This window comes from Xyrauchen texanus, chromosome 33 (genome assembly GCF_025860055.1).
Source record: "Xyrauchen texanus isolate HMW12.3.18 chromosome 33, RBS_HiC_50CHRs, whole genome shotgun sequence".
NCBI classification, from domain to species: domain Eukaryota; kingdom Metazoa; phylum Chordata; class Actinopteri; order Cypriniformes; family Catostomidae; genus Xyrauchen; species Xyrauchen texanus.
The window spans coordinates 31,701,212-31,716,880 of record NC_068308.1 but is presented as its reverse complement, the minus strand read 5'-3'; the positions used below and the strand labels follow the sequence as shown (position 1 = coordinate 31,716,880).

The window sequence follows — 15,669 nt, the reverse complement described above, 5'->3', positions numbered from 1 at the left end:
TTTTAGTGACTATAGAGTACCATTGGTGGCACTGTCTGAGAGTCAACTAGCCTTGTGTCACCCAGAAAGGGAGCTGCTCCCTCTGGTGTTAGCTAACTGCCATTACACACTAGAAAAGGGCACGCAAACAGTGAGTTCCTGTGATCATCAGGCTGTTGAGAAAGAGCTCAGTAGACGATTTTTTGCAGGAAAACCACGCATTCAAACAGTGAGTCATTGTAAACCTTTCTATCGAACTAGTGTGCAGTAATTTATTAGTTTCCAAATACTCATAAAAATCGCAATGAAAACTCTCACTTACAGGACACTGATAAGTATCTGAGAAGACACCATCAGAATTTTTCAGAAGTCCTTAATGAAGTTAGAGTCAAAATCCCTCAGGTAATATTTGTAGCCTCTTTTGTGTCAATTCGCTTAACGGTTTCTTAAAAATGGTAGGACTCAGTAGACATTCTGGGTTATTTGAAAGTGTTAAATGTCAAACAAACCAAAAAATTTCACATACTTTAATATTCCTGAGTGTATGTAAATGTTCCTGGGAGAAAATATCACTGTTTTCTGTTTAAGGAAGCCTCGTTTTTCCCATCTGTTTGACAGCAATCACTAAAGGGCTCTGTGCTGAGCTCCATGAGGTCCACGCTGCGCTCGTTCACTGATGTGTGTGATGCAGTTTATGCTGTGGAGATTGGGCTTCGTTTTCTGGGTAAAACCGGAGGAGACCCACAGGTTCTGCTGCTATCCTATCTTCTGGACTCACTAAAAATGGACCAACACATCTCAAGCAGCATAACTGAAGTAAGACACTCAAACATTAGAGTTAACTGAGTGGACTTTTACTGGGTTTGTCCCTTTATTCTCTGTTCTGAGATGATCTTTTGGTCATATTAGAAGAATATTCTCTCATCATTTACTCACCCTCATGCCTTCCTAGATGTGTATGACTTTCTTTCATCTGCAGAATAGAAACAAAGATTTTTAGAATAATATCTCAGCTCTGTAGGTCTATACAGTACAATGCAAATGAATTGTGGCCAAACTTTTGAAGCTTCAAAAAATGTGGCATAAAAGTAATCCATACGACTCCAGTGGTTTAATCCATGTATTCTGAAGTGATCAGAAGTGATCAGTTTTGGGTGAGAACAGACCAAAAATGTAACTAATTTTCACTTTAAATCTTGACATCAGCATGATTTATATTCTTGATTAGACTTCCTAGCGATTGACACATGCGTAAAATGCTAGATGGCGTTAGGAAGTGTAATCGAATTTGAAATCATGATCATTCCTAGAGACTGCAATGGCGAGATGTACAGTGAAAAAGGAATTATATTTTGGTCTGTTCTCTCCCAAAACAGATCGCTTCAAAAAAAAAAAAGGATTAAACCACTGGAGTCTTTTGGATTATCTTTTTGCAGCCTTTATTTGCTTTTTGTAACTTAAAAAGTTTGGTCACCATTCACTTGCATTGTGCTGTATGGACCTACAGAGCTGAGATATTCTTCTAAAAATCTTTGTTTGTGTTCAGCAGAAGAAAGTAAGTCATGCACATGTGGGGTGGCATAAGTGTGAGTAAATGATGAGACAATTTTCATTTTTGGGTGAACTATTCCTTCAACTTTGTCTTCACTGCTTTACAAAGCAACTTTTACCAAGCAGGTACTTGCCACTTTTATCATATTACCTATCTACTTCTGTAATTTGATTCTACCCTTCGGTGTTTCAGGCTTTGAAGGAGAACCGGCTGAGTCAGTGCACAGCCACATGGCAGCTCCTTACCTGCTGGAAGAGTGAACAGATGATGAGGAGAGGACAGGTAAACTGAGCCAAGATGTGATGAAACATACAAGAAGGTCGTTATGAAACACAATTACTGCTGTCACAGAGTATATTTGCGTAAACTACCTAGTATTAACATTCCATATACATTCAAATTTTAATTTCTAGCATTTGTTTCTTTGTGGTCCCTAAACACTTTTCTAAATTCAAGCCACTTGACTAGAATTTTACAGATGCATTAGGAACCAATAGAAAGTAGCCTACGCTTCAAAAAAGCTATATACACAAATAACATAATATAACAAAATAAGTCTACAATAAATATTAGTTTAACAAAATAAGTCCCTTGCACAGGCAGGGACTATTGCTTGTGTATAAAAAAGCCCCCTTCTGCTCAGCTATTTAGCAGGTCACTAATCTGACCCCATTACCACTAACCTCTGACCTCTTTGATTGACCTTAAACAGGGTAGAGAGAGTGGACATATGATAGTTGTAAATCCAAGGGAAACTGTTGGTCAAAGTGTGCCAAGTTTAATTACTGTGTATGTGTCAGTGCACAGTTCAAAGACTGCTTAAGACAGTATATTCTAAATAACTTTGCATGATATTCGATTGTCTTATTAAATGTTGCATTATGTTGCATTATGATGGAAAGCATTTCACTATTTCTGTAAATACTTTCAAAATTTCAATATACAATTCACAGGATCCATTCCAGCGGCTGTCTAAAGAGTTTAGAGACAAACTAACTTCAGAGGAGAGAAAGGAGGTGAAGGTTTTCCTTGGAGTCACAGATATTGATATTCTCTCTCTGGAACTGCATGAGATCCTTCTACTCAAGACCAACAGCACTGTGGAAGATGGCTTCGCTCCACACTGGGAGTAAGAACTGATTTTTATGTATCATTTACCCTGCAGTCCAGCCTTCTGTGTTCACCATTTGAATTCCAGAAAGCCATGTTATTATCAATTTCAGAACATGGTACTGAAGCATATAATTTTTTTATATCTAGCTTGTGGAACATCAAGCCAGTCCGGAATATCAAACTCTTAAATGTCATTATTCAGGGTAATTATTCTCAAAATATAAGTCAGTAAATGTTTTTTGCCTCCTTAGAAAATACACTAAAAGTACCCTATAATATTTAGTGTCAAGCCCTACACAAACACAAAGAGACTTAAGGGTCTTTTAAGTTTGTACCCAGAATGGCCATTTTCAGTCACAACAATGCAGACCAACCAAACTTATCACACTGGTCCCTCAGGGACCTGTGGGCTTTAGACCTACTGGAGGCACACTTTGACCCCTCCAGGCTCCCATCTGTCAGTGTGCCCCACTATGGTTACCTACTGAGCAGGCAGCTGGTCGGAGAGAGAAAAGGAATGCGTGTGCTTAGAACAATAGATTCCAATGCTAACTGTTGATCCTAATGCCCACCAAACACTGAAACCCCCCTCTTTCTGTTTCCCACCACATAGCATCAAGTCCACCATGGAACTCCATTTGGAGGAAAAGGACATCACATCTTTTCCTGGTCTAGACATTCTTCCAGAGGAAATTACCCTGGCTAAAGCAGCTGAAATCTGGAAACTTGCAGTGGAATTCAAACAATAAAATGTTCCTCTGTTTGAGCCAAACCAATAAAACTTTTAAGGGATTTGTAGGGACCAAGAATTAATTGAACAAATATTGTTATAGCACCTTGCCTCTTTGTTTGTTTTTTAAGGGCCTTGCTCAAGGGCCCAACAGTGGTATATTGGCAGTGTTGGGGCTTGAACCCCCAACCTTTCTGTCAGTAACCCAGAGCCTTAACCACTGAGCCACACTTTAAATGTTATAAATTATATATACTGTTTTTTTTCTTTTTCTCTTTTCAGATAATTAAAATGCATTACATTCTTGTGGCAGAAAAGTTAATCATAAGGCAAAACAATAAACGGCTTTAGAATACAATGTTTTGTTTACTACCATATTATTGATCATAAGCCAATCATTGGCATACAGTTCACAGCAATCCATTTCACAAGTGAATTTGTCAATCAGTTCGAGATTTATTATGAGGGCTTGTTTAAGGACCCGTCAATTTACACCTGCATCAGACTTGTTGGGTGAATTGCGTCATAAACATAAAAGGTTTAGGTCACTGTGTCAAGTTAAATATAGTTTAATACTTAGAACACATCTTGAGATCACTTAGTTAGAATTTGAGCTCCATCAAGTGTTTTGAATGCAAGAACATAATGCATGTTTGTGTTGTGCTGCCTACTGAAGTGTTGTTTTGGTCTCTGTATAAACTGGGCATTGCCCCAAGTTTCACTTACTGCCCTCTGGAGTAAACTACTACAAGCTTGCATTTCTCAGGATTTCTCCTTATTACGGTCCGGGGGCATTGTGATTAATTGCGTACATTTTTTGCATTAAATCGACAGCCCTAATGTATTTATTGTATATATAATAATTACACATATTAACAACTGCATCTCTATCTCCACTGCCTCTCACCGAGAGCCCACCAAAAATGCCAGATATCTGCCCCATTTCCCAACAAACGAGTCCAATTTCCCCAGTTTTCTAGATGACCCTTCTTCAAACCACCCTTCCCATCTCAAAGCACTACTGCTGAAATGGGGGCGCTCCAGCCGACCTCATCCCCTTAATAACTATCTGTCTGGCGATCATGACACTGGTTAGGACCCAAATCTTTATGTGTCTATTATCTACATCGATGACCGCCCCATCACCCAAAATATTTAGCCTGGGGCAAAATGAAACCCGAGTGCCCAATACGTCACACACCTTCAACCAAAATTCTTGGATCTTAACACACCACCAAAAGACATGGGTTGTGTCCTCTGATTGGTGTCTTTAAGACTATACATATATACTAAGCCTATACATTCTAGAGGGGGCCCAATGGAATCGATGTAAAATCTCGAAGTCCATAAGGTACACCCTAGCTTCTCTAGATGCAGACTTGACATTTTTTTAGAATCCTAACCCACACCCTCCTCAATTATGTTTGTTTTTAATTAGTGCAGTTTACTCTAATTACACTTGGCCAACATGAGATGGTACCAAGTCAGGACAAAGACTTGATGGCTCAAACAACATCTCGTTACTCATGCCTGTATGCTTTGGTGAGATGAAAACACAGTGATTGCTGTCTTTGCATGTGCAATTAGTTCTTATGTACAATTATTGTGTTTGTTTTGTTTAGCAAGCTTTTGGACACTTGGAGATGTTTTTGGACACTAGAATAGTTTTTTTATTTTTTAAATGCTATAACTTTTGATTGCTTTGTTGTAACAACACCAATTTTTACATAACAAAAACAGAGCTACCTTATTTACACCTAGAGATGTATATAATGTCAAATCAGAAAAATAAGAAAAAAAGTAGATTTTTGTCTCAAGTTTTTTTGAATGACTTTTCAGCATTTTCTTAGGCTGAGAGTCTCATAATTTATCATAGTCTATATCATTAAAACATTTGAAATGTTCTCTTTAATATGGTATTAGATATTATATGATTTTAATATGAGATTATATATATATATATATATATATATTTTTTTTTTTTTTTTTTTTTTGGAGAGTTATAAGCCTTTAATTTTGGGCATGCCACTGAAACAGGAAATCTTTAAAAACACCTTCAAAGTGTTATAGTCCCTCATAAAATTAACTACAATTATTTGACGAGCTCTTTTTTCAATGCCATACAATGAGTATTTAAAAAAGATATATAACATTCTTATTTTTATGACATTTAAATAATTCTATTTATTAGCATAATTACTGTGTTAGCACATGGCATCTATTTAAAGTCCCTCACTATAAGTAAACTGAATAATTTATCTCGCTGACTCAAATTGACGCCACATCTGCCACCAGTTCTACACGCCTACCAACCTAAAAATTGAGTCACGCCTCTTCGCCCTGCATGTTTAAAACACACAACCGATAAGCCAATCAGATCACTGATTCTCACCGATTTCCACCAATCGTAAAAGTCAACAGGAGGAGCTTCGGAGTTTCTTTCTGGTTGCCAATGAGAAGATGTTGTGCTGAGAAGTTGGAGACAGATGAGAAATCACTGTCAGACGCTGCAAACGGGAATTATCACGCTCTTATTTGAATAAAGACAGTTTCTTTATCCGATGTGGACAATTTAGAGAAGGTAAGCATTGGATTGACCGTTTATAGCGGCAGATTTCATCGTGTTTATCAAATGAAGCTAGCCAGAATTGTGTAAGAAAAGACTCATGACTTCGACATAGCTGAACCAAAGTCAATGTAATCAATCTTATTTTAACGGACAGAAACTATTAAACTACACATCCTATTTGTACATTTACGAGTATTTGTATAGCAATGTATTGTGTATTGACACTCATCTCGTTTTAGCTTATACAGAAGGAGGTCTTTTGTTGAAATGTCATTGTTGTTATGTCTGAACTGTAGATAATCATGATATTAAGACTTGATCTATTTGGTTTTATTTATACATAGTTTATTTGAAAGCTCTTTTTTTTAGTGAAATCTGGTCCTTTTCTGACAGCGTTTTTCATCTGATATGTTGCTGCAGATATATAGACTCATTTTGTTTTATGTGAACAGCATACGTCAAGGAATATTGATTTTACATGTTCAACATATTTAGTATTGCATCTAATAACTTTCGGATCTGTTTTGTTAGTTCTTGTGCTGTTTCTTAACACAAACCATTCAGTGTGGAGATAAATGTTGATGTGTGATGGACAGTGTTGATGTTTTTGATCTGTTGCCATCGAAACAAACCACCTGTGGATGATTTTGCGTTTGCATTCCATTATTAATGTAGACATAACATACTGAATTGCCATTATTTAGTGTATTTCACCTGCTTTTAATCTATAGGATACGTAGTATTCAGCTCTACCTGTTGTGTATTTTAATGACATCCATTTTACACCCTTAAGTATTGTGTGACCTAATCATATTTATGTCCATCTGTATGTAAAGAAGAATGCATACAACTCGCAGTCCATCCGCATCCATCCAGGCAGGACCGGTAGGAGACGTACTGGACCTCAGCTTGACCAGCTCTCAGCTTTTGATGGCTCACAGACCCAACAGTGCTTCCCCTGGAAAGCACTTCTCTCGGTCCATATCTGTGTCCGTGGCCAGTGAGGGACGGGGAAAACGGAACACGTTTGTATGTCTGATTGACTGTAATGATTGACAAGTTAATTAGATCTCACATTGTTTTGTATTATCATGTGTTATAGGTGCCCCTTGAGAAAATAGAGGTTAAATGTGCCTTTACATAGCACCTCAGAGTGATAAGAACAAGCAAGTTATGGTGTGTAAACACAGGATTTATTCCTGCTACCATGTTGCATTTTGTTGCCAGCACCATTCGTAATATAATATATCCATATTTCATAGTGTAAAAAGTGGTCTCCAGCAATTATTACCTTAAGGATCCATTTCTATTTGATCTAATAAATAATATTTCTTTTGCGAATAAAACCAGTTAATTAAGGTCTTAGGATATTTGTAGGTAACCTAAAAATATGCTTCATGTGGTAACATCTAAATTAACTTATATGTTTTATTCTAGTCAAATATATTATTTAATATGACTGAATCAACCTGAATACATGGTTGCTCCTGCAAAAGTAATTTTTATGGGTCAGGAAGAAATAGCTCATTAAAGAATGAACAGCTCATTTAATAGTGTTTTTACACCTGTTTAATTGTCTGTAGTAGGTCTAGTATGCCATTATAACATTTTATCACTCTCTTTTGTTGACAGACTGATGCTGGATTGGGAAGCTCACGAGCAATTAAAAACCTGCGTCGGTCCAACAGCACCACACAGGTGAACCAGCAGGCCAACACAAGCTCCAGGTACTGAACCATCTGTCATTCCTGGTCATGCCATTTATGTTTTCCTGGAGCTGCAAATGTCACAGAGTATAAGAGTGTCGATCTTATAAACATCTTAAGAACTGGGTCAAGAAATAATTAATTATATTTGCTTAGAATATTGAGCCTATTTTAGGACTATTTCTTTTTTTTGTATTTTAACATTTTCATTAAAATTAAAAACATTTCCCCATTCATTACTGTAATGCAAAAAACTCTTATTGTCGTTTTTTAAATGCGAAAAAAAAAAAAAAAAAAAAAAAATATATATATATATATTGTTTAAAGGATTCAAGTATTTATTATCATAGCAGTGCTATGCTGATTTAACTATAAAAGTGTTGTATTACGGTAATTATTTGCTGTAATAAGGTAAAGAAATGTATAGTAGTTGGATCACCATTAAGAATAATTCAATTAAAATAGAATTTGAATTTGATTTGAGTAGATCCATTTACACTCACTGAGCACTTTTAGGAACACTATGGACCTAATAAAGTGTCCAACGTGGTCCGCTTTTGTGGCCCATCTGCATCAAGTTTCGACGTGTTGTGCATTCTGAGAAACTATTCTGCTCACTACCATTGTACAGAGTGGTTATTTGAGTTTGAAGTTCTGTCAGTTCAAACCAGTCTGGCCATTCTCTGTTGACCTCTCTCATCAACAAGGCATTTCTGTCTGCAAAACTGCCACTCACTGGATGTTTTTGGTACCATTCTGAGGAAACTAGAGACTGTTGTGCGTGAAAATCCCAGGAGATCAGCAGTTAAAGAAATACTCAAACCAGCCCATCTGGCACCAACAATCATGCATGCTTGAAATCACTGAGACATATTTTTTCCACATTCTGATGGTTGATGTGAACATTAGCTGAAGCTCCTGACCCTATATATGCTTGATTTTATTCAAAGCACTGCTGCCATACGATTGGCTGATTAGATTACTGCATGAATAAGTAGGTGTACAGGTGTTCCTAATAAAGTGCTATGTGAGTGTTTGCTAGCTTTTCTTTGCAGTCCTAAATAAACTTTTGAAATGGCCTCTACTCCAGGGATGTGAGTGTGAGCAATAATGTATTTGCAGTCATACTGTATGCCGGTTAACTGAAGCATATTTAACATGTATGATGTTTTTGCAACGATGGCATGTTCATGCAAGCTCGGGTCTACTACACATGCATGCACTCTCTTCACCCAAGCTGTGGAATGCTTGGATGATCACCCCCTAGACTTAAAGGTTTGAGGGTTTATACCCTTTAAGCAGCAACAGCTGGGGGTTGAGTGATTGCGGTTTTACCCAGACAATAGCTATTGTGGCCTGACGGCTGCAGCACAAGTCAAGAAAGAAGAGGGTGGGCTCAGCTTTGTCAAGAGAGAACCTGGGGTCTCTGGTTTCACTCAAATGTGAGGACTCAGTGAAAGGCGAAGTGTGTGCATACTGAATTCTTTTGTCCGGCAGCTGCCAGTCCTTCCCTCCCCTCCCGTAGCATCCTGGGATAGCACAGGGGTTTTAAATGAAGCACGACCTAATACCCTTCCCCCTTTTCCTTCTGGTGTTTAATAACTATCATTCCATGACCTCTCTTCCCTCTGAATTGCTTGAACAGTGGAGGAACGCAGTTCTTGAATTTATTTTCATTGAACCAGCTGATGGTGTGCACCCCATCCACCCCCAAACCACTCACATATGCACACTGAAGTCGCTAGCACAGATGCCGATGGGGCAAGTCAGACTGCATGTTGAACGTTTGGTGGAATTTGAATGCAAAGGGAGATGTGATTGCCATATGCTTGTGGACATCTGCCCCTTTAAAAACAGCCTTTGCTGTAGCAGGCCTCTGGTGTTGGCCCAATGCAGCTGTTGTCTGCCTTTTTTTTTTTTTTTTTTTTTGTTAATCTGATATGTTAACCTAGATAGTCTGGTTGTTTTTAATAGGGCAGAGTTTAAGATAAATATCTCTTCTCTGGGCTGGTTTTGACCCTATATTTGTACTAAAGAAGTAAAAACTGAGACTACGTTTTCCTAATATTAATTAGAGGCATTGGCTTGAACCTTAAGGCCTAAACATACTCTACGCAAGTATGTGAATGCAGATGTGAGTGCTTGGCCACCACATTACCAACGCGCAGTCCGGTTGCACATGCTTGATGTGCGTTCTTGCATACCTGTGATGGTATGGGAAAAAACCTATGTACTCAAGGGGGTGAGAGAGTTACCTTCAAACGTCGATGCCATTAAACTAAATGTTTTGATATTCTTGTAAGTTGCTATAAACGTATTGACTATCTTACCTGCTCAGCAATATTCTCTTCAACTGTTGCTCAACCATGAAAGTAGTTGAGTTGAAAGAGAAAATTCACAGTAGAAGTGGACCGTTCACACTTACTAAAGCGCCCCTTGTGGCAACATTTAGAATGCAATGTGTTGTGTAGAGTTGTGAATTGCAGTTTGCCACATTTCAGAATGCAACAATGTGAAATCGAGCTTGCGTTGCGAGATACATCTTTACGTACTTGCATAGAGTATGTTTCAGCCATTTTGCTACAGTTCCTCATGCAAGTATTTTTAGTGGTGTTTGCTCTATGGCTATTTACTATTGCTCATATTTGCTTAAAGGGATAAGGATTTGAACAAACATGTAAGACTTAACAAAGTACAGTCAGCTTGTCATTATCGTAAAATAAACCCCAACATAGTGGTCTTGTACCATCTTGAAGGGGTTTATTTTTGCAATACAGATTGGCTGACTACATTATCCTGTTTATTACATGTCTACCAACCAAATAAATAAATGAACATATTGATTTGCATTGAAGTTATTATGTGAGAAGGAGATGGTGGAGTCTACAGAAACAGCTGAATTCAACCTCTAAGTTCTGTTGGTGTTTTTATTGTGAAAATGACAGTTTGACTGCTCAATAGGCTGCTTATTATTTACATTTATGCATTTGGCAGACGCTTTTATACAAAGAGACTTGCAGTGCACTTATTACAGGGACAATCCTCCCGGAGCAACCTGGAGTTACGTGTCTTGCTCAAGGACACAATGGTGGTGGCTGTGGGGATCGAACCAGCGACCTTCTGATTACTAGTTATGTGCTTTAGCCCACTACGCCACCACCACTCTATATGACTTGTTGCCAAAGTAAATGAAAATTTGAAATTATTTTATTAGTGGAGTGAGACGAGAAGTAAGATGACAGGCATAACATCATCTATAGTTGAAATATCACATTATTTCTGGAAGTGCAGTCATTATTCAGAAAAATCAGAGCATTGGATTGCATGATTGACCAGTCAGAATCAAGGATTACAGAGAGCAGTGTAATAATTGCACAACTCGTCTCACATTCACGCTAATGATATGTACCTTAATTTGTGTTGTTTGCTCAGGAAATGTTTGCTTTACCTTTCAATTACTGGATTTACAATTTACACCTGGCAGATAATACAATGGGCGAAAAATTATTATTATAAATATATTTATATCATGCGCATGAGTAGCATTATGTGAATTATGTGCAGAGCCGCTGCCTTTGTAGAGTGATCTCTTATGAGGCTCTATTTTAGTTAGGATGCTACCATAGAAGACAGCTGCCAATTTAGGCAGGAGACCGCGATGCAGTTCACTTAGTTTTGGAACAGACCCAGACAATTTGGGTTGGGCTATATTGATTTGGGCTAGCATGCAACTACATAGCAACACCCTTGCAATGAGAAAACTTACAGTAACAAATGAAAAGCAATATTTTAGGAACCACACACAAAACCCTAGCATAATGGTGGAGATTTCCTGTCAACTCTAATCTTCAGTATCAGTTTAGTGTGTTATAATTCCCTCTCTCCTTCCTTTCTGTCTTGCTCTCTTTGCGTCTGATTGAAGTGAAGGCCACACAGAAGACTTCCTGGCTCTGTTCAACAGCAGCACTGATGGACGCAGGAAACTGGCCAGCCTCACCAAGTCCTCCAAAGACCATACTACCTGGAACATCCTGGTACTGACCAAACAATAAGCAACTGCTCTCTAATGTGTCCCCCATAACACCCCTTATAAAATGAGTAATTTTGGTTATCATTAGTGTGTGTGTCCATGATTTGATACTGGTGGACTTTAGAGGGAGGTACATTCTCATTCTAGAGAACATTTAATTGGAAATAAATATGGTTAGTGCAAGATGAGTCATTCATATTTTAGTTCAACAGTAACAATACATTTAGAAACTATAGTATTTTTGTGGAAACCATGGTTATAATGGTAGATCTTTGTAAATGTAATATTGGCCCTTCTGATAGTTTGTATAATGATTATGTCATTAAACAGAGGTAAAAATATGTCCTTGTTTTAGCATTGGTTTAAAATGACCTCTTGCTCTCAGGATGACCAGCCAAGAGTGTTTCCTGTGCCCAGCAGCTCTCATAGTACCTGCAGTATGGATTCTTCTACAGGACTGAAGAAGAGGGAAGCCGGGGTCTATCTTGCTGCCAACTTCACTGCTAACAACAGGTGGGAGGCCATTTTTCTGCACCATTTAGACACTGGCTGTTTCTCAGTATGCTCTTAGGTTCTTATGGACTTTTTCAGCGGCATTATATTTACTGCTGAAGTTTAATTCCAATACTTAAGAAGGCAAGTACAGAGACTGCATAAAATTACCCCGATGTGTTTTTGATCAGGCTGAAAATTGATGATGCTGTTGGATGTTGACTTGACCATGAACCTATTTGATGTCCCAGTAGCCATTGCGGCACTACGGTGCAGCCAAAGGACATTTATTGTGTTTTCCCTCAAACACATTTCCTTGTGAAATCTTGCGAAGTCGGACCTGTGAGATTTGTCATACTCCGTAAACATTTGTTGTTTTGATTTCTTTCAATGTGTTGCAAAATCTCACTGGTGTGATGATAATAATTCTGTCACTGGTGTGTGGTAATGCCAGTAGTTCTCTCACTGACTACAAATGTAGTTGCGCAACAGAAATATTGCAACACCTTCCAAAGCTCACATTACATGCATTCTATATCCTCCTGTCCTTCCGAGTTCATTCTTCCAAGGTAACTTGGCAAAACTGGTCTTCATAAGAACGCAAATCTGTTTTCTGCACTCTTAGCATTGAGAAACACCCACTGTGTCCTTATGGGTTGCGTTTATATTTATGGTTGCCATAACAACTGAGTCACAGACACCAAATTCACTTTACACCTTTTTTCGTGCTTGTCAATCAAAGCATAAGCTCGCATCGTGGAAAAAGAGTGCTGAAATTCTTTTGATTGTATGCATTTTAAATATAGGTGAATAAAATAAAACCAGGCTGATAGTTTGGTAAAAAAAAAAATCCTATTTTAAAATGTCTTTGTTCAGTTTATATCTGTCCATGTTTGGGTCTGTTTGTCCTTTTTGTGTTGTGTGTGTATATATTATTTTGTTGCAACATTGTAAATATTTGGTGTAAAACATGTGCCAATGTTTGCATGTTTAATGCCTGATTTTCAGGAGCAATAAAGCAGCTGTGGGGAACTCTGTGACCCCCATACTTCATAACAACCACTCAGAGAAGCCCCTTACTCCCAAGAGCTCCAATCAGAAGCCCTCCTTCAAGTAGGTTCATTATGAGTGTAAAATTATTGCACAACTGTGTGAACTGCTCTACATCATTGTCCATTGAGCTTCAGTTGTGCTTAAGTATGCTTTTTCTAATTTGGTTTACACATTTACACTATTTGCTCTCTCTTCATCTTTTTCTCCCTCTGTTTTAAATAGTAACATCATCAAAGCCACGGTAAATGATGATGTGACACTAGACATGAACGGTTCTCTCACTAAGTCCCAGAAGAACTTCTCCTCGGCATCATCAGGCTCCAATAACAATGCTTCCCCTAGCCCCCGAAGCCCAAGTCAGCTGCGCAGACGAGAGGTGACTGAAGAAGAGGCAGAGAGGTCATCATTAACTTATAATAATCATAATCAAGTCTTTCTTTGTTGTTCTGTGATCTGTTCATCTTCTTAAATGCATATTTGTCTTTTGAAATGTTTCAATCTCTCTACAAATGACTTTGATACATTTAGAAACACTGAAACTCTCTTATTACAGGTTTGTTCAACAAGTGAACCATGCTGCTATTACCATCCAGCGTTGGTATCGTCGCCATGCCAACAGAAAGCAAGCCAATGAGGATAAAATCAAACTACTCCCATCCAAAAAGAAGGTAATGTATTTGATCTTGTCAATTATGATGAATTCATCCTCCACTTCAGTTAAAATGTAGAACTGCAGTGGGCACCAGTCAAACCTAGGGTTAAACTAGCTTGCCTATTTTACATTCTTGTGAGTGATTTGGTATATTTTTCATAGGAAAGAGGGCAAAGAGCAGAGGATAAGAATGACAATCGTAGACGAATCAGAGAGGAGAAAGCTCGTCTAGCTCGACTTACAGCAATACAGGTACAACAGTAATTGTTGTTCTTCTTGGCACAGTTATTCACTGCCTGGCCAAAAAAAAAAAAAGAGTTCACATACTCTAATATTTTGTTTAACCGCTTTTAGTTTTGATTACGGTGCAAATTCCTCATGATGTTGTTTTGACAACCTTATGCAACACCAAAACATTTATTTCCATCCAGAGTTGCATTAATGTTTGGCCGAGATCTTGTATAGATGACAGGAGAGTTGAAATACTCCATAAAGTGTTCTCCAGCACATCCCGGAGATTTTCAATATGGTTAAGTTCAGGACTCTGTGGTGGCCAGTTCATGTGTGAAAATGATTCGTCTTGCTCCCTGAACCACTTTTTTTTATTTTTTATTTTTGTATTTTTTTTATTTGAGTCAGATGAATCTTGGCATTGTCATCCTGGAATATGCCCGTGCTATAATTGATATCAAAATTAATTGATGGGATAGCCTGGTCATTCAGAACATTCAGGTAGTCAGCTGACTTCATTTTATTGCTGCATAACGTTGCTGAGCCTAGACCTGACCAACTGAAGCAACCCCAGATCATAACACTGCCTCCAGAGGCTTGTACAGTGGGCACTATACATGACAGGGGCAATGCTTCATGCACTTCCCTTATTAACCTGACGCACTCCGACATGGTTGTTTAAGAAATAAGAAGCTACACACTACATCAGTTACAGTTAAAAGAATTGTTGCCAGCTGAAACGTATTAATCACTGCAAAAATGACCCAATCATAGGCTCTTAAAGATCTGCTTATTTAAATCCAAATGGCTATTTTTTTTATTTAATTTTTTTGGCCAGGCAATGTAGTTTTCTCACTGTTTACTGAGCAATTTATGTGAATTTGTGTTCAAAACAGGAGCTTCAGCAGAAAAGAGCACAACGTGCTACAGAGGTACAGCAGATTGCAGAGGATGAGATAGAGACACTGAGGCATGCTAAGAAAGTAGAGCGTAAAAAACCCACCAAGAGTTCACCCACTTCTCCCACTGACGTCAAGGCGAAGAACACAGGTGTGCATTGCTCTGGTTCAACTGTATGTACCTAATTCCTAGTAGTATACAGAAGTGTGATACCTCACTTTGTGGGTGAATCCCATGAAAACATGTCCACGTCACATTTTAACTCAAAATAAAAATGTGGCGTACTCCATCAAAATGAGTAGCAATATTCAAAACAAAATCTAACTATAAATATTATTCTTTTGTTTGCTGTCAATTTAAACAGGAATGCTTCACGTCTTTTGATAAGTGCTTCTCATTTACCTTAGGAAATAAAGCCATTTTTTCCTTCTTAGGATAGAAAACAAAACAATATGGAACAATTAGTGCTGTCAGTCAATTAAATTAGATTTTTAAATTAGATAAAAAAACGAGTTACCAAAATGGTACAAAATATCATTGGCACACAGTGACCATCAGTAGAGGACATTTATTTGTCCAGATGTCGGCGCAGAACCTCCAAAATAATTAGGGATCCCACTCACCCTGAATACTACCTCTTTGGTCTCCTCCCTTCAGTATGG

At 38.0% G+C, this 15,669-nt stretch overlaps 2 protein-coding genes across 3 annotated transcripts in view; both read left to right on the top strand.

The window, feature by feature from the left end:
* Positions 1-4,507, top strand: part of LOC127626701 (E3 ubiquitin-protein ligase rnf213-beta-like) — a 40,004-nt gene extending 35,497 nt beyond the window's left edge. The window contains 6 exon segments of the mRNA XM_052102675.1: positions 7-208; positions 304-381; positions 598-795; positions 1,724-1,813; positions 2,485-2,660; positions 3,258-4,507. Coding sequence (XP_051958635.1) covers positions 7-208; positions 304-381; positions 598-795; positions 1,724-1,813; positions 2,485-2,660; positions 3,258-3,393 — 880 coding nt within the window. The 3' untranslated portion in view covers positions 3,394-4,507.
* A 1,320-nt stretch (positions 4,508-5,827) lies between these two features.
* The window catches only part of LOC127626489 (centrosomal protein of 131 kDa-like), a 36,253-nt gene continuing 26,411 nt past the window's right edge, over positions 5,828-15,669 (top strand). For both annotated transcript variants that reach the window (XM_052102297.1, XM_052102296.1), the window contains exons 1-10: positions 5,828-5,955; positions 6,780-6,972; positions 7,576-7,670; positions 11,572-11,683; positions 12,065-12,192; positions 13,180-13,284; positions 13,447-13,623; positions 13,778-13,892; positions 14,039-14,128; positions 15,004-15,157. In XM_052102297.1, the coding sequence (XP_051958257.1) occupies positions 6,784-6,972; positions 7,576-7,670; positions 11,572-11,683; positions 12,065-12,192; positions 13,180-13,284; positions 13,447-13,623; positions 13,778-13,892; positions 14,039-14,128; positions 15,004-15,157 (1,165 nt within the window). In that variant the 5' untranslated portion in view covers positions 5,828-5,955; positions 6,780-6,783. The remainder of the gene's footprint in view (positions 5,956-6,779; positions 6,973-7,575; positions 7,671-11,571; positions 11,684-12,064; positions 12,193-13,179; positions 13,285-13,446; positions 13,624-13,777; positions 13,893-14,038; positions 14,129-15,003; positions 15,158-15,669) is intronic.